The sequence below is a fragment of the Schistocerca nitens genome, chromosome 1 (assembly GCF_023898315.1).
Source record: "Schistocerca nitens isolate TAMUIC-IGC-003100 chromosome 1, iqSchNite1.1, whole genome shotgun sequence".
NCBI classification, from domain to species: domain Eukaryota; kingdom Metazoa; phylum Arthropoda; class Insecta; order Orthoptera; family Acrididae; genus Schistocerca; species Schistocerca nitens.
In genome coordinates, this window is record NC_064614.1 from 222190499 (window position 1) to 222208882 (window position 18384).

General features: G+C 41.1%; 1 protein-coding gene across 1 annotated transcript in view; it reads right to left on the reverse strand.

Annotated features, from left to right (window-relative positions):
* Positions 1 to 3816: 3816 nt before the first annotated feature.
* LOC126235153 (progestin and adipoQ receptor family member 3-like) overlaps positions 3817 to 18384 on the reverse strand; it is a 122212-nt gene continuing 107644 nt past the window's right edge. Inside the window, exon 8 of the mRNA XM_049943889.1 lies at positions 3817 to 4515. Within this exon, the coding sequence (XP_049799846.1) occupies positions 4373 to 4515 (143 nt within the window). The 3' untranslated portion in view covers positions 3817 to 4372. The remainder of the gene's footprint in view (positions 4516 to 18384) is intronic.

Sequence of the window (18384 nt, forward strand, 5' to 3'; positions counted from 1 at the left end):
CATAAGTAAAAAAGGCACATAAGTAGAGCAGCCCGAGGCGTAGTTACATGGATTTTTTTTTCGCAATTTAAAAAAAAATTGTAGTTGGATTTATCGTGTTTAAAATTGTTTAGTGTTATAACATGGTTATTAATTTGGTATATATGCTTTCAAATAAACACTACAGCTAAGAATGCAAAATGATTTTGTGTGGGCTCAAGTCGAGCATAACATAGAACAAATAGTGAGTAAACAAAACTTACTACTAAACTTTTCAAAACGTTTTGTCGGCAATAAAAAAATTGCAGTCTTACTTACACCAGTTAACATGGTAAAACACAAGAATTTCACTGGTAGTCAAATAATTTTTTGGTGTATTTCTACCTGTTAGCATAATTCGACCTGCATAGAAGTATGAATGCTAATTAAAGGTCTACTCACCACTATTGTCCGAGTTGCAATTTATGCAAACTAGAGATGTGTTTCCTGTGGCACAATCGTCGTAAGCCCACCTTTTACACCTAATGCACTGGACCTATTCTGGAATCTTTTGTGACTGGTTGTATCGCTTCCAGTAGTAAAATCAAAGGCAAGTTTTATTCTCTTTATCAGACTGCTGCACGTTACAAGAGAAAGGAAGGAAAACTGGATGCTACACTTGTCGAGACGGGTGTGCTTGCTAACAGACGCTTTGGAAGCACTTGTTACTAAGAAGAGATTGATAGGAAGGAGGAGATACAAAGTGATAGGTGGCATGAACGGAAGCGGCAGTTATGCGAACCTGAAGAGGATGGCAGAAGAAGGAAAGCATAGAGAGTTGCCGTGTAAAAGCTTTCCTCTAATTATGACATCAGAAGTAGGCCTAACCACTTTTTTTTCCTGTTCTTCTTTTAGCAATTTCTTACCCTTATCAGTCCTTGCTGTCATAGAAATTGGAAATTTGTGGTAAGGACTATAGGACCTAGGCACTTTTTAATCTAACTTTAACTTACGCTAAGGACAACACACACACACACACCCATGCCCCAGGGAGGACTCGAACCACCGACGGGGGGAGCCGCGCCAACCGTAACAAGATGCTTTAGACCGCACGGCTACCCCGCGCGGCACTGTCATAGAATTAAATCTTTCTGTTTGAGATGCATTAGGTTCAGATAGCTTTTTTTTAGCGATTTCTACCTTTAATTCTCATTTGCCTTCATTTTCTTAGATTGCGTTTCCCACTACTGTTGCCTTAAAGTATTCGTGACTGGGTTATCAGGTAGGTTGTCAATACAGAATAGTATGTAAACTTGCCCTATCGCCATGTTTTAATTATTTTCGCAACGACAGCTGTAACTCTCAGGTTTTCAAATTATACAGTAGCACCTTCTAAAGTAGAATAATCTCCTGTAAACCAACATATTGAATTCTAAAAGGTATTCTTGTATCACTATTGATATTACCTATAGTGGTCTTATCTAACTTCTTTGTCTGTTTGTACTTAATCTGACTACTGCATAATTTGGTGTAACATTATCGTAAATGTTTTATTCATTATTTATGATAATTTATGTCATTGTAATTAATCAATGGATGTAATTTCGGAAGTAATGTATTGCAAGAGAGTGAAAATGTTAAAATTTTACTTGTAATACTGGTTTGTAATCATAAAACTTGGAGGGAAGTCCCTCCCCAATGGAACTGGCTAGGCGGGAAAAGAAAAGGTGCATCTGGCGATCGAACTCCAAGATTCCTGTGCGGCATGAGTCAGTCGGTGGCTAGCAGGCAACGTGTGTGCATGTTGTGAACTGAAATAAGCGAAAAGAACCGCAAGACTCTATAATATAGCCTCGGATGCGGAAGTAATTTGGCTTATTATTCATGGAATACTTTGGTTAGCTCTGTACTGCGATAATCCGACTCTAAGAAGAAAATTTTCAGAGCCTGTTAGATAGGAAGGGTCTTGGATACATTTACCGCCTTTTTGGAATAACACAGGAGACTACCACTACATTCATCTCAAATTATCAGTTCAGTACTTTATACTTGCATCGACCAGTTCTTTTTCAGTAATAAGTTTGTGTTTAGTAAACTTTGTGTTGAGCCATCGCATTTTTTTCTTAGTCGTTTACCTAGATAGGGTCCTATCCCAAGTGCTATGATAATTCCTGGTGTCCTATTTTACTGAACTGAATTGCAGTTATCTTCCTTAACAAAAGTTTATAAGCTTTGTTGGAATTGTAAAGCTCATAACTATTCAGCGAGCGTAAGTTCTGAAGAAATCCACGTAATTTTCTTAAAAGGACAGTTAAAGTTTCATCTGGGTACAATTACTAAGAGAGGGTTTAAAGCATTCAGTTTAAATATTTTTCTTATTGAGGTAACAGTGTTTCTAATATTGCGTTGTGATTAAAATGTTCAGCCGAGATATGAATCTAATGATAGGCTACTTTCGGGGTCCCCATGCTAATAGCTTTGCCAGATTTAAATTTCATATTACAGTGACAGTACTCAAGAAGTACAACAGCTAAATAGAGTATAAGGAAGTAAATGTTCCTTGAGCACAGAAATAATTATCAGTACAAAAGATACAATTACTTCATAAATAGTGGTAGTAATTTCCAATAATTAAACTGATAGAAGAACCCCTTGTCAAAGTTAGTAACGCTCCACTTTTAGTAATCATTTATCTATAATGATCTTTAACTTCCTACTGTAATGTATTGATAGTAAGTGTTACTGTAAGCGAGTTGTTGCCTAAACGTATTATTACTCCTCCTGTGTAGCTCATGTCAAATCACTGGTACATCACTTGGTAAATTGCGCTACTGTCTTGTATCTCATCAGCAAAACAGAATTTCAGATGAAGTGAAGTCAATCCCAATAATTAACTTTCTTTTTGAATTATGCTAATACTTGGTGTAACTTTGTCTGGTTAGGCTGGCGACCGTTTCCTTTTACGTAATTACAGTTTACTTGATTACTAATAGAACCTTGGTTCGATTCCTGTTTGTTCTGCTATTGCTTCCTTTCTACAGAAGTCTTTAGAGATACAAAAAATGTCTGCTACCCTTCTATTACAGACGACCACAGTCAAATAAGTATTATTTCACAGTAGTAACATTATCGGTGTATTTCTACTTTAGTATTAGCCGGAAGTGTTAAGTGCTCCCCAGCAGCTTCGACATTTGAGTAACAGAATTTACTCACCTTGCGCACATACACGAATATATTCTTTGCGCTAAGAAGTTCACTTCACAGGTACCGTGAAGTTTGTGAGCGCCCTCAATAGATGGCAGTACTAATCTTCTGTTGGCAGTAGCGCTCCAGCAAGAAGGCTCGAGAAAGGCGTTCTGCGTAAACTCTCTCCTGTATCCCCTACTTGAAACGTGTGTAAAAGTACGTTGGATTTTTGCATGTAAGGAACATAACAGGTATCGATAGGAAGTAAGCAGACAGTCTTAGCTGGAGTCTGATTAAAAGACCCAGGCACATGTGAAAGAGAAACAATACAAAACTGCAGCTGTTGATTTGTGGGGAAGTAAAAGACTACGTGCAAAATCGGTAATAAGAAACAAGACCATTGTTCGGATTTTGCGCTACTTGTCAAGCGACTTTGAAACGAAACGTGCTCTATTCAGGTTGCACATTTCGTACGATCATAGTTTTTACACAATAAAACTAACAATAATGGAAAATATATTTCAAGGTACAGAATTATGGAGATTGTATTTGTGCAGTATTCGTAAAGGTAATGTGTATATAATTTTCGTCTTGTACTTAATAAAGACGGAACGCTTTTTATTGTAACTGTGAACACTATTCTGGGTGCTAAAAATGGGGCTAAAGATAAGATGAGAACAGGAAAAGTCATTTTATTACACTATTTACAACAAAAATAGACAAACAAATAGCTCGACGGAAAAAAGAATTAAAGCAGAACTTGCTAGGTGACTTACGTGTTGAGGGGAATAATAGAAAAGGTAAACGAAATTGTAATCGTTAATAAAAAACACGACACTGAAGGATAATATGACAGCTCGAAAAATCTGAAATCTGTACAAAGGCAACAAATATGTTGACGATAAATTAATGATATAATACATAAACATATTACGCCATGACGATAGTGATTATGGCACGGTACGTTTCAAAGCGTAGTGACTGTATTCATTATGGTGCTGAAGGAGAAACAAAAATAAATAAGTATAATGGTTGTTACAAATGAAACTGCAATATATGACACAAAACATTACGAAATACTTGAGGGATATAAGACGAAAAGAGAAGAACAGGTTGAGAATGGAGAGCTGTATCACGTGACTTGGGAAACCCGTTTGACGTTATGAGGTAAACAGGTGTCAGTGCACAAGGGCAGCAGGTATAGGGCCAGCGGCTGTTGGTTCCGGGACTACAGCATGCCCGTGTAGGCAGGGCAGCCGTGTGTCATCCGGAAGACGACGTAGAGGGCACCGGTGTTGTACCAGTGGTATAGCGCCAGCACGACCAGAGCGTGCCAGATCTGGTGCGACGAGCCCACCACGTCCAGACGACCTGCAACCAACAACACACGTTATTCTCCGCAGTTAAGTACTACTTGTTTGTGATTGTGTTGAGTTAAAGCAAAGAGGACTCTAGTGTAACTCCTTACATAAATACAGGTTTTTGACAATGCAGCTAAACGTCATAAAATGTGCATGAATTTTAATTTTATTACAGTGTTTAACACATCACATCGCTTTAATTTTATCCATAGCTGAAAGAATGTTAGGTCGCCGTTGTGATTCAACAATTTAACGGGGGTAGGACGTCAAACGGGTCGTCTTGGAGCAGGAGAGACACCACAGGACATTTTATTTTCCACTGTCTATACTTTTACGAATAAATTCATAAAACTTTGTCAGCATGACCAGGAAGGATTCAGAATTCACAATAATAGCAGTGGAAGTTCAAATAAATAACAAAATAATTTTTTTTTACATCTGTGAAAGTTCATCATTTTTTCACTTCTATTTGCTGCGTTTGTTGCTATAGGTACACGTTTCTTCATACGTAAGAGAGATTCTTCGATGAATTTTGCACAGCATACAAACCATACTTACAGGTATATGAAACTCTAGAAATTATTTAATTTTTGAAAAAATAAATGTGCTGTTACATTTTAAACTTCGTGTTTAGAAAAAAACTCAAATTTTATAGTTAATTATCTCAATTTTTACGACAGTTTTTAATAGATTTGGAAAATTCTAGAATTTCATACACCTGTAAGTGTGGTTTTATGCTGTGCAAAATTCATCGAAAAATCTTCCTTACTTATGAAGAACGGTGTCAAATGCAGCCAATGGTAAGTGAACAGAAGGTGAAATACAAATGTAAAAAATTAAATTATTTTCTTATATTTTTTAACTTCCACCACTATAAGTGTAAATCCTGAATCCTTTCTGGTCATTCTGACAAAGTTTTATGAATTTATTTTTAAAAGTATAGACAGTGGAAATTAAAAATTCCTGTGGTGTCTCTCCCGCTCCAAGCCGTCCCGTCTGACGTCCTACCCCCCCCTTAAAGGTATATTTAGGCACAACCACAGTTATGAAGTTACTATCACCTTAATACCTGATCACACTAAAACTAGGGCGTTTCGGCAGTGCAAGCTTCCAGTTTCACGTACGACGAGAGTCAGAATATCTTATCGAATAAGAGCTACCAAACACATATTATGTGTACAATTTTGTTTCCGCCGTTTTTTCTCAAAATTTGAGGCTTTATTGCGAAAAATGTACAAAAAACTTACGATTCGAAGTGTTGGCCATCGCTAGTCAATGCTTTCTGCCACCTTTCTGGCAGCACAGGAACTGAGAATAAGTCGAAGAAAGACGAAAGTAATAAGAAGTAGCAGAAATGAGAACAGCGAGAAACTTATCAGAATTGGGGCTCACGGAGTTAAGGAATTCTGCCACCTAGGCAGGAAAATAACCTATGACGGTAGCTGCAAGAACGACGCAAAAGCTGACTAGCATCTGTAAAAAGGGAATTTCTGACCGAGAGACGTCTACTGGCATCAAACCTGAAAATGTACGTTTAGAGCCCAGCATTGCATGGTAATGAGACATGGGCAGTGAGAAAACACGAACAGAAGAGAATCAAGGTATTTGAGAGGTGGTGCTACAGATGAATGTAGAAAATTAGGGGAACTGATGACGTAAGGAATGAGGAGGTTCTCCGCGGAATCGGCGAAGAAAGGAGTATATAGAAAACACTGATAAAAAGAAGGAAAAGGAACTTCCATGCTACTAGAGGGAACTGAAGAGGATAAAAACTACAGAAGAAGGCCGAGCAAATAAATGAGGACGTAGGTTGCAATTGCTACTCTGAGGTGAAAAGGTTGCCACACGAGAGAAATTCGTGGCGGACCGCATCAAATCAGAAAGAAACCGAACTGGGCGTCTTTTCAGGACGTCCATCAGTCGATCCAATTTAGCACTTTTTCGTACGACAGGAGGTGCTGATTAGCCAGACCGTGTGCCTTGGATCGAAAGAGGTGGTAGGTAGAGGTGGCAATGTCTGGAAGATGCGGGGGACGACTTCCCATTTCAAAGATTCCAAGCATGTTTTGACCGGACATGGGGTCGAGCATTGACATGCTGGAAAATCGCCTTTTCATGTCGATCGCTGTATTGTGGCCGTTTGTCTTTCAGTGCTCTGCTCAAACGCATCAACAGCTTTGGACAACGATCTCCTGTGATTGTTTGTAGCTTCTTAAACCTTCTTACTTCCACTGCCATGCCGGTCTTCGATGACAAAATCACTGTTGTTGTTAAAGCTTTGAAACCGTTCTCTGGACGTTCTTTCACTAACAGGAGCCTCACCATTGGTATCATTCAGCATTTTATGAGCCTCAACCGCAGATTTATTCATGTTAAAGCAGAAAATCAGAACTTCCCGCAAATGACAAGTACTGGCCACGTAAGTTGACATATGAAATCGAGAATAACCTTATGATACAATCACAAATCGTCTAATACTTCGATGGCGTTATGTTTACAAATGCCCAAGCTTTTTGCATGACACTTACCATCTACCACCTGCATTATCACTTGCCGCTACTGCCATCTACTGCAAAACGGCAAAATCGAGATTGCATTCCTAGTAAAATAGCCTGAATTTTTTATTCATGAATAATTTTTGCAGCTGTTATTTGACTAGGTATTGAAATTTTTGCGAATGATAGCTTGCTCTTTCGAAAGGATCAGATTTAATGCGGAACTGAAGTTCGTGGAGAAGTTATTTTTGTCGATGGCATCGTAATTCTCTATGAGACTTTAAAAAGCTTGGAAGATCATTTGAAACGGATGGATATGTCGTAAACAGGTACTAAGATACACTGCAAAAAAAGTGAAACGAAGGTAACGTAGTCTTGTCCATTTAAATCAGATAACACTGAGGGAATCAGATTAAGAAATGGGTCAACAAAAGCAGGAAACCAGTTTTGGTATCTGTACAGAAAAATAACTGATTATGTACAAGTAAAGAAGACGCAGACTGACATGTAACTACAAGAATTAAGAAGTTCTCTCTAAAAGTATTTGTCTGGAGTGTATCCTTATAAGGAAAAGAATGTGAAAGATAAATAGTACATAGACAAAAACAACAAGTTTTCCTGTTATTAGTCACTGTTTATTTATATCCACAGTGCGTTTCAAAGGTTTAAACCTCCTTCATCCGCTGGATTCATATGTTTTAATATGACGTGCGTGTTGTATCACGACTTTGGGGTAACCCGTGGCACTGTCTAGTGAAGAAATACTATTTCAGAACACGGCTCTGTGGAGATCTTCGAATAAAAACTAAACGTAAATATAAAAGTCAAAAATAAAAATAGAATGCCTCCACTGGTCACAGGTTCCTTTCTCTGTCGTAGTAAATCACATATGATTTCAGATGTATTATTTTTTACACTTACAGTTACGTTTAATTTTCAGTCGAAGGCCTCCACAGAGCCATCTTCTGAAACAGTGTTTTGTTTCTTCACTAGACAGAGCCACAGGTTACCCCAAAGTCGTAAACACGCATGCCATATTGGCACATATAAATCCACCTGCAGATGGAGGTTTAAATCTTTGAAACCATTTGTGGATATAAATGAACAGTGGCTGGTAACAGTAAAAGCTGATGTTTCATTTGATATCAATAACAGTCACGGTAAAGCCTAACACAAAATGTGCGCATAAAAAATAAACAGACGCTTTGAAATGTGGTGTTACACAAGAATCCTGAAGGATAGGTGGGTACATCAATTGAATAACGAACAGATAATCGAACTGAGAGAAAAGAGCTTAATGGCACAGTCTAACTAAAGAAAAAAGTTTATACCACACATCCTGAGGCATCAAGGTATAGGTATTTTGCTAATGGGGGAAATTTTATTTGGGGAAGGGGGGGGGGGGGGGGCGAGGGTAACAACTGTAGAACGAGACCAGAATTTGACTAGAGTAAGCAGGCACAGGGGGATGTGAATTGCAGTAGTTATGCAAAGATAAAGAGAGTCGCATAGGATAGATTAGCATGGAGAGCTGCACCAAATCTTCTTCAAAATGAAGATCACAACAATATTATCCTCTACTACGTTAAACATTTCTATATTTTAAAGCTTCAGGGATGTGATACCTCGTAAGTTGTTCCCGACGTTATGCTAATGTTATACTTGTAGTTGTGGTTCCCCATTTGTTGCTGCTGCTTGCTGGTTCTTCTTCGACTTTACAGATGTAATTTCGCATTAATCGATTCCTCCACTGCTTCTTGGCAGAGCAGTTACATAGTGAAGAGCGAAAAGCAAGCAAGCTGTAATTTGTTCCATTAAAATGTTTATTTTCAAGCGGATTTCATCGTATTATGACATCATTTGTTAACAACCGAGTAGTGTGCAACAAAGCAAACCTTGAAAACTAAACACATTAATAACTGCAATGGCCGCTCGGTGTAGCCGCGCGGTCTAGGGCGCCTTGTCAGGGTCCGTGCGACTCCCTCCGTCGGAGGTTCGAGTCTTGCCTAGGGCATGGGTGTGTGTGTTGTCCATAGCGTAAGTTAGTTTATGTTAGATTAAGTAGTGTGTCGGATTAGGGACCGATGACCTCAGCAGTTTGGTTCGCTGATATGAAACTTCCTGGCAGATTAAAACTGTGTGCCGGACCGAGACTCGAACTAGGAATCTTTGCCTTTCGCGGGGAAGTGATCTACCATCTGAGCTACCCACGCACGACTCACGACCCGTCCTCACAGCTTCAAGTCTGACCAGTACCTCGTCTCCTACCTTCAAAACTTCACAGAAGCTCTTCTACGAACCTTGCAGAACTAGCACTTCTGGAAGAAAGGATATGAGTGAACATCTCATTCTGGAAACATCCCCCAGGCTGTGGCTAAGCCATGTCTCCGCAATATCCTTTCTTCCAGGAGTGCTAGTTCTGCTAGGTTCGCAGACGAACTTCTGTGAAGTTTGGACGGTAGGAGACGAGGTACTGGTCAGAATTGAAGCTGTGAGGAGGGGTCGTGAGTCGTGCGTGGGTAGCTCAGATGGTAGAGCAAAGGTCCCAAGTTCGAGTCTCAGTCCGGCACACAGTTTTCATCTGCCATGAAGTTTCATATCCGCGCACACTCCGCTGCAGAGTGAAAAACTGATTCTGGAAGCAGTTTACGTAATGAACGAAACTAACACGGTACAAAATGAATACATACTGTATTAGAGTGTACAAACTGTATGAAATTAGTATCTAGAAATCACAGATATTGTAACGGAGGGAAATAATACAATAAAGATTAGTTACGTCACTACGAATATATCAATCACAATAAAAATATTAATGACGAAAGATTCTAGTACACAGAATACGTAAAAGCGTAATTATAGTAAAGAAAGGGTGGAAATTTGCACGGGGGGTGGGGGGAAGAGTACAATAGACATTTACATAGTGGTGAGAGTATAAAAGACAAAAAAATTTCTATTCCGTTATGGCAGGGTGGCACAGCAACTGGTTTTGAATTATTTCAGTGTAAGAACAGTTTTAGTTGCAATGTTATTTAATATCAACATCGTGTTTAATCGTTTTAGGGCATCATCAGATTATCTATAAAACAAGAAACCAATGTATTAGAAACAAGCGGAGGGAGGGGCACGGTCTTATCTTGTATCACTACTCAGGTAAAATACACCACAAGTAATAGAAATTTACGTAAAAGTAGCTGGATATGTAACCCATTCGTCATAAAGCCATATAAAATGGGAAATCCAAAAGTAACTCGATATATAACCCATCCTTCTTAAAAATGTATAAAATGAAAAGTGTACCTAATTAAACAGGCAGCCAATATATCATCAAGAAGGTATATGAAGGTGACGGAAAAAATTCGACTACTGTCGCATGTTACTTTAAGCACATCAGCTGACACCATCATAGCAGCACAGAAAGACAAGTTGGACGATCAACTGGTTACAATAAATCAAGTATATTATGATATAATGCTACCAATGTTTAGAATGTTACTACAGTTATTTTATGTCGATAGCATTATTTTTTTAACTTGTTCTTTCAGTTGTGAGGAAGTTAGGCCTAATATTTTTCAAGGTGTGCTTGTTAATGGCCTTATGTTATCGCAGGTGACCGTACTTTTTATTTTCTATAAATTTTATTCCTTTATTTTAATGACTAAAAATTGGTCTTTGTCTCTATTTTGCAATATTTACGGCTGCCCTTGATCCTGATGCGCTGACATTTGGTTTTGTTGACCTTGAATGCATACGCCATGTATGCATTTGAAAATTTAGCTATTTTACTCCGTATGACAGAGGTATGACATGTTTTGAACGCTGTTTTTCATACCATTTTACCTATGTTTTACGTTTCATATATATATATATATATATATATATATATATATATATATATATATATATATATATATATAACGTATTTTATGGTTTCATGTTAATGCTGTGGTTTGCATATATGCATCTTAGTTTATTTGTTGTAAGTAATTTTTGTATTTCGTAAATGAGCCTTTCACCGTTCATACGTGCCATCTGGGCACCTCTTGTCGCACTGTACGCGTTGCCCGGCCGGGGTGGCAGAGCGGTTCTAGGCGCTTCACTCTGGAATCGCGCTACCGCTACGGTCGCAGGTTCGAATCCTGCCTCGGGCATGGATGTGTGTGATGTCATTAGTTTAGTTAGGTTTCACTAGTTCTAAGTTCTAGATTTCCGAAGATCTGGAAAGCCGCAAATGTAGTGATCATTAAGAAAAGCCCTGAGAAGGACCCTGCTGAGGCCAAATCCTACAGGCCCATCTGTCTGCTGGATGGCTTTGGCAAACTTCTCGAAAAATTACTAGCTGACAGACTGACTGCTCACCGCATGCTGCATGGGATGAGCAACAGGCAATTCTGTTTCAGGCCTGGGCGATCGGCATCTTAAGCAATCGCTTTGGAGGCCGAGGTCTGCGGCTCAGCCCCGTGTAAGTATGTTGTTGGCATCATGGTGGACATCAGTGGCGCCTTTGACAACCTGTGGTGGCCTTCGCTTTTCTCCTGCCTTCGGGAGAAAGAGTGCCCAGGGCTGCTATATGGCTGTCTGAGGAGCTGTTGTGAGGATCGGGAGGTATGGCTATCATCCCCTAGCGGGAAAGTCGGGAAAACAATCACCAAGGGATGCCCCCAGGGCTTCGTGTTGGGTCCCCTTGTCTGGGACATCCACATGGAGCCTCTTCTGGACACCCTGCAACAGAGCGAAAAGGTGCTAGAGGTGATAGCCTACGCTGATGACCTCCTCCTGCTGGTCGGCGGCCGAAGTCGCGAGGACATAGAACCGAAAATAGAAAGAGCAATAGACAAACTACAACTATGGTGCCGCAACACTAAGATGACTATCTCACCAACCAAGTCGACTTATCTATTACTCAAAGGACAGCTAGTGAGAAATCCGACCGTGAGAATTAAGGGTACGCCAGTTCTTCGGAGACGAGAAACATGCTACTTGGGTATCATCATCGATGAAAGGTGGAACTTCGCAAAGCACATTGAAACCGTAACCCAGAAAACACTACAACTACTATATAACCTGATTTCCATCGGACATAAAAGATTTCACCTTCCGCCTCATCTAATCAAACTATATCATAATAGTATACTAACGACAAAAGTGGGTTACGGCTCGGGAGTCTGGGCTCACAGGCTCACGAGGGTGGTGCCCGCCATGACGGTGAGAAGAGTACAAAGGAACATGCTACTAAGATCTGTAGGGGCATATAGAACATCTCCGGGAGGAGCCCTGTTAATCATAATGGGTCTCTGTCCCCTGGATATAAAGATAAGGGAGCAGGCCGCATGGTACTGGGTCAAGAAAGATAATATTACAAAAGTAGAGGAAATTATGGGAGCACCAGTTAGGGATAAGGGGGAGATAAGAGGAAGGGGTGAAGATCTATGGCAGGAGTTATGGGAGTCAGATGAACCTGGTAGAAGAACCTTTCAGTTCCTACCAGATGTAAAGGAAAGAATGAAAATGAGATACTTCGAGCGAACTCGGGGATTGTTCCACTTTCTCACTGGTCATGGCCCCTATCCGACTTATCTATGTCGTTTTGGGAAAAGGGCGACGCCCGCGTGCGACTGTGGGGCATCGGAGGGTACTCCTGACCATGTGGTTTACGAGTGCCCCCTTTTCGATGATGTAGCAGCCGCACTAAGACAACAACTACCAAGTACAAACACCTATGACCTACTTAGACAAGAGGAGACCTTTCAGGGACTGAACACGCTAGCCAACGAGGTATCACAAAAAGTATTAACAACTTTTCTGAGAGACCTTCGTGACTAGTTAGCTAGAAATCACCGATCGCGACCACCACCCCAATCCCGTACCGCCTGTTCGTGGACAGGTCGACTCAACAGTTGTAATCCGCCACGTGCAGGACTAGGGGGACTGGGGTGATTTTCCTCACGAATTAAGACAACGCACTAACTATGACGTAGAATAGGTAGTAGATTTAGTTAAATAGAATAGGATAATAAATTAGGAACCTGCAGCGATAGTTAATTTCTTGCCTCCCTGTGCCAGGGGCATGCTCATAGGGATTAGCTCTATGAGCCAGGCACCCAAGTAGGTTTATATTAACACTGGCACAAATGTAACGCTGCAGGCAGTCAATACTAACCACTCGTAGATATTAGAAATTATGCTAACACTAGTAACACTAGAAGTAGTCTACCCAGTAATAAAAATGTAGTACTGTCTGTAGTAAAGTAAAAATGTAGAAGCTGCTATTATAACACTAAAAAAATTAAGATCCACTAATCATTAAGGTGGTGGGTTATGTTGTATAATTATTATTATTAAGTTCTAGGGGACTGATGACCTCAAACGTTATATAATTATTATTATTAAGTTCTAGGGGACTGATGACCTCAGACGTTAAGTCCGATAGTGCTCACAAGGGAACCTCCCCATCGCACCCCCCTCAGATTTAGTTATAAGCTGGCACAGGGATAGGCCATGAAAAACTGAACACAGATCAATCGAGAAAACAGGAAGAAGTTGTATGGAACTATGAAAAAAATAAGCAACATATACAAACTGAGTAGTCCGTGTGCAAGATATGTCACATTAAGGTACCTGTTCGCTGAGGAGCACCGTGGTCCCGTGGTTACCGTGAGCAGCTACGGAAGGGAAGGTCCCTGGTTCAATCCTCCCTCGAGTGAGAAGTTTCAATTTTTTATTTTCAGACAATTATCAAAGTTCATGCACTCAGACATGATCAACTTCGCTCTCCATAATTCCAGGATATGTTCAGATTTGCTTGGACACATGCAGGATTTGACGGTCTACACACGGAAAGACTTGAAAACGTTAAAAACGTATGTTTTGACAGAGCACAGGGAAAACTGTGCGACTGTGAAACTGTTGCATTCATTTGTTGCCGTTTATGTGACAAACTCTTACGTTTTCATCACTTTTTTGGGAGTGATTATCGCATCCACAAGAAAACCTAAATCGGGCAAGGTAGAAGAATCTTTTTACCCATTCGCCAAGTGTGCAAGTTAGGTGGGTCGACAACATATTCCTGTAATGTGACGCACATGCCGTCACCAGTGTCGTATAGAATATTTCAGACGTGTTTTCCTGTGGAGGAATCGGTTGACCTATGAATTTGCGTTCAAATGTTTTCGGTTCCTATTGGAGAGGCACGTCCTTTCGTCTACTAATCGCACGGTTTTGCGGTGGGGTCGCAAAACACAGACACTAAACTTATTACAGTGAACAGAGACGTCAATGAATGAACGGTCAGATCGTAACTTTGCGAAAATAAAGTAAGTAAAATTTTTACTCAAGGGAGGGACTCGAACCAAGGACCTCTCATGCCGTAGTTACTCACTCTAACCACGGGACCACGGCGCTCTTCAGATTACATTGTCCTTGTGTTGCATATCTTACACTTGGACTACTCAGTTCGTATATTTTGCTTATTTTTTCGTAGTTCCACACAACTTCTTCCTGTTTTCTCGATTGATCTGTGTTCAGTTTTTCAAGGCCTATCCACTGTGTCAATTTATAACTAAATCTGAGGGGGTGCGATGGGGAGGTTCCATTGTCAGAGCCATTTGAACCATTTGTACGCGTTGTTAGCATCCTGCCCTGCCACAGTAATATTTGCCTGCGCACCAAACGGACATGTGCTGGGTGCGGCTCATATCGCTTTTATTTAGTGAGCGTGATGCTATGGAGCAGTCATCTGGTGTACTTAAGGTAACATACGACAGTCGCTGGAATTTTTCCGCCCTCCTCTTGTACCTCCTTGATGATATGTTGGCGGTTTTCTTTTTCTTGACTATCTCCAATTTCCATTTATATGTTTTTATGACGGATAGATTACATATACAGCTACTTTTACGTACGTTTCTACTGCTGGTAGTTTATTTCACCTGTGTAGTCGTAAAAGATAGGACCGTACCGCTTCCTCGACTTGTTTCTAATAGATTGATTCCTTGTTGCATAGGCAATCTGATGATGCCACAAAAGGGAGAAAAGCGTTATTAATACTAAATAACTTTGCAACCAAGACTGCTTTTAATTTGACATTGTAACAGACATAAAAGTATAAAAAAATCTAAACTGCAGCACATGTTTTTGTTTGGGACTTCACTGCTCACTTCATACTGGCCTCTGTAGTTCGTTACGACATTCACGGCAAACAATTGTTCCAGGAACAGCAGGCTACAACTGTCACATCATTGACAGCTCAAAACGTAGGTGGAAGCTTCCTAATTACACCACTAATGTATTCTGAATGGGTGCCGCATGGTGACCTGTGGCTCGGGTCTGTAGCAAAATGGTTCAAATGGCTCTGAGCACTATGGGACTCAACATCTGAGGTCATCAGTCCCCTAGAACTTAGAACTACTTAAACCTAACTAACCTAAGGACATCACACACATCCATGCCCGAGGCAGGATTCGAACCTGCGACCGCAGCGTCACGCGGTTCCAGACTGAAGCGCCTAGAACCGCACGGCCACACCGGCCGGCTCGGGTCTGTAGCGATAGACACTGATGAGCCAGAACATTATCACCACCTGAGCAGCGATTCTGCTCGGCAGGGATTCGACAACTCCTCTGTAAGTTTCCGGAGATATGTGGTTCCAGATTTCCACCCATAGGTCACTAAAATCCAGTACATTGCGGATGGTTTCCTTATACGCGAAGAGATGGGGCCTGCAGAATCGCTGCTGTATTGCTTTGCCCGATAGTGTCCCAGATATGACCCATCGGATTCAGATTGAGCGAACATGGTAGACGAGACATAAACGTGAGTACACTATCCTGCTCCTCAAACTACTGTGGCACGAGTCTGGTCTTGTGACAGGGACAATAATCTTGCTTGAAGGTTCCGTAGCAGTCGGGAAAGATATCTACATCTGTACTCCGCAAGCCACCTGACGGTGTGTGGCGGAGGGCACCTTCAGTACCTCTATCGGTTCTCCCTTCTATTCCAGTCTCGTATTGTTCGTGGAAAGAAAGATTGTCCATATGCCTCTGTGTGGGCTCTAATCTCTCTGATTTTATCCTTATGGTCTCTTCGCGAGATATACGTAGGAGGGAGCAATATACTGCTTGACTCCTCGGTGAAGGTATGTTCTCCAAACTTCAACAAAAGCCCGTACCGAGCTACTGAGCGTCTCTCTTGCAGAGTTTTCCACTGCAGTCTATCTACCATCTCCATAACGCTTTCGCGATTACTAAATGATCCTGTAACGAAGCGCGCTGCTCTCCGTTGGATCTTCTCTATCCCTTCTATCAACCCTATCTGGTACGGATCCCACACCGGTGAGCAGTATTCAAGCAGTGGGCGAACAAGTGTACTGTAACCTACTTCCTTTGTTTTCGGACTGCTTTTCCTTGGGATTCTTCCAATGAATCTCAGTCTGGCATCTGCTTTAACGACGATTAATTTTATATGGTCATTGCATTTTAGATCACTCCTAATGCCTACTGCCAGATAATTTATGGAGTTAACTGCTTCCAGTTGCTGACCTGCTATATAGTAGCTAAATGATGAAGGATCTTACTTTCTATGTATTCGCAGCACATTACACTTATCTACATTGAGATTCAATTGCCATTCCCTACACCATGCGTCAATTCGTTGCAGATCCTCCTACATTTCAGTACAATTTTCCATTGTTAAGATCTCTCGATAAACTACACCATCATCCGCAAAAAGCCTCAGTGAACTTCTAATGTTATCCACACGGTCATTTATATATATTGTGAATAGCAACGGTCCTACGACACTCCCCTGCGGCACATCTGAAATCACTCTTACTTCGGAAGACTTCTCTCCATTGAGAATGACATGCTGCGTTCTGTTATCCAGGAACTCTTCAATCCAATCACACAATTGGTCTGATAGCCCATATGCTCTTACTTTGTTCATTAAACGACTGTGGGGAATTGTATCTAACGCCTTGCGGAAGTCAAGAAACACGGCATCTAGCTGAGAACCCGTGTCTATGGCCCTCTGTCTCGTGGACGAAAAGCGCGAGCTGGGTTTCAGACGATCGTCTTTTTCGAAATCCACGCTGATTCATACAGAGTAGACTTCTAGTCTCCAGAAAAGCCATTTTACTAAAACATAATACGTGTTCCAGAATTCTACAACGCATTAAGGGATGCAGGTCCATAATAATGTTCACCTAGTCCGCAGCTTTCATTGTTCCTCCGATTGGTAACACAGATGTCATGGGAGCCCAGATGAATGTCGTCCATAGCGTAAAACTGTGTCCATCGGACTGTTCCCACGGAGCAATGCATTATTCCGAACAGCAGCTCACCCAGGGAAGCTGCGTATGCGGGCACGGTCGTCGAACTGCTGCAACAAGAAACGTATCGTCCAACTGGGTGACACATTTCCATCGATCCACGGCCCACTCTCAAAGGTCCTGTACCCACTGATACATTGAAATCGTAAATAACGATATCGTACGAGCAGCATGGGAACCCGTAGGCGGCGCCAGCTGCTGTGCCCTGTGTTCAACAATGAGCGCTGAACGGCGTGTTCCGAAACACTTGTCGTGAGATCGCTGCCTATCCTGATTTACATAGTGGACAAGCCTCCGATCTACTGGAATCAGGCGAGGGTGTCCAAAACCTCGTCGCCCATGTGTAGCTGAAGTTTTCAACCTCCTTCCATAGAAGCTTCAACAGTAGCCATTTCCGAGATATCTGTCCCCAGGCATCAGACCATAACAGTCTGTCCTATGTCAAAGTGGTTTTCTTAATTTCCGTACTATCAGTAAAATCATTCATCATTCGACTCTGGTACCTCACATGCTTTCCTTATGAGGTTATGTACTCGCAACGCCACCAGGTGGCATTCTGCGTTGCCTTGAGCAGCGGGCATAATGTTTTATATATAACGTAGCTATAAATTGAACGAAGCGTTAATCTAAGCATGTTTTTGGACTGGTACTGTCACAGTAATAAACTTAATTTTCATTGCACTGATACGGTCGCTCTATCGCCTAACACGGTCGTAGATACCGTCGTTATCTACTTAACGCCTTTGACGGAGGTTTCGTCTCATCTCTGCGCTGTCTCTAACCAGCGATCGGACATTAAAATTTCAATTCAAAAGCTAGATTTCTTGTTTTGTCAGGATGCTTAATGCTCGTAATAAGCTATCATCATGAATAAAATTACACACACTATACGCTAGTGGGTTGATCCGCCTCTTCCAGATGGAGCAACTCCTTAATTAAGACTAGTTTTCAGTTCCTGTCTCGTATGGAAGCAATTAAATCCTTACTGGCATATAAATTAAAAGCGGAGCATTAACGAAGTTTCGGACAAAGACGGGAGACGCTTGAAAGAAAAATTCCGACA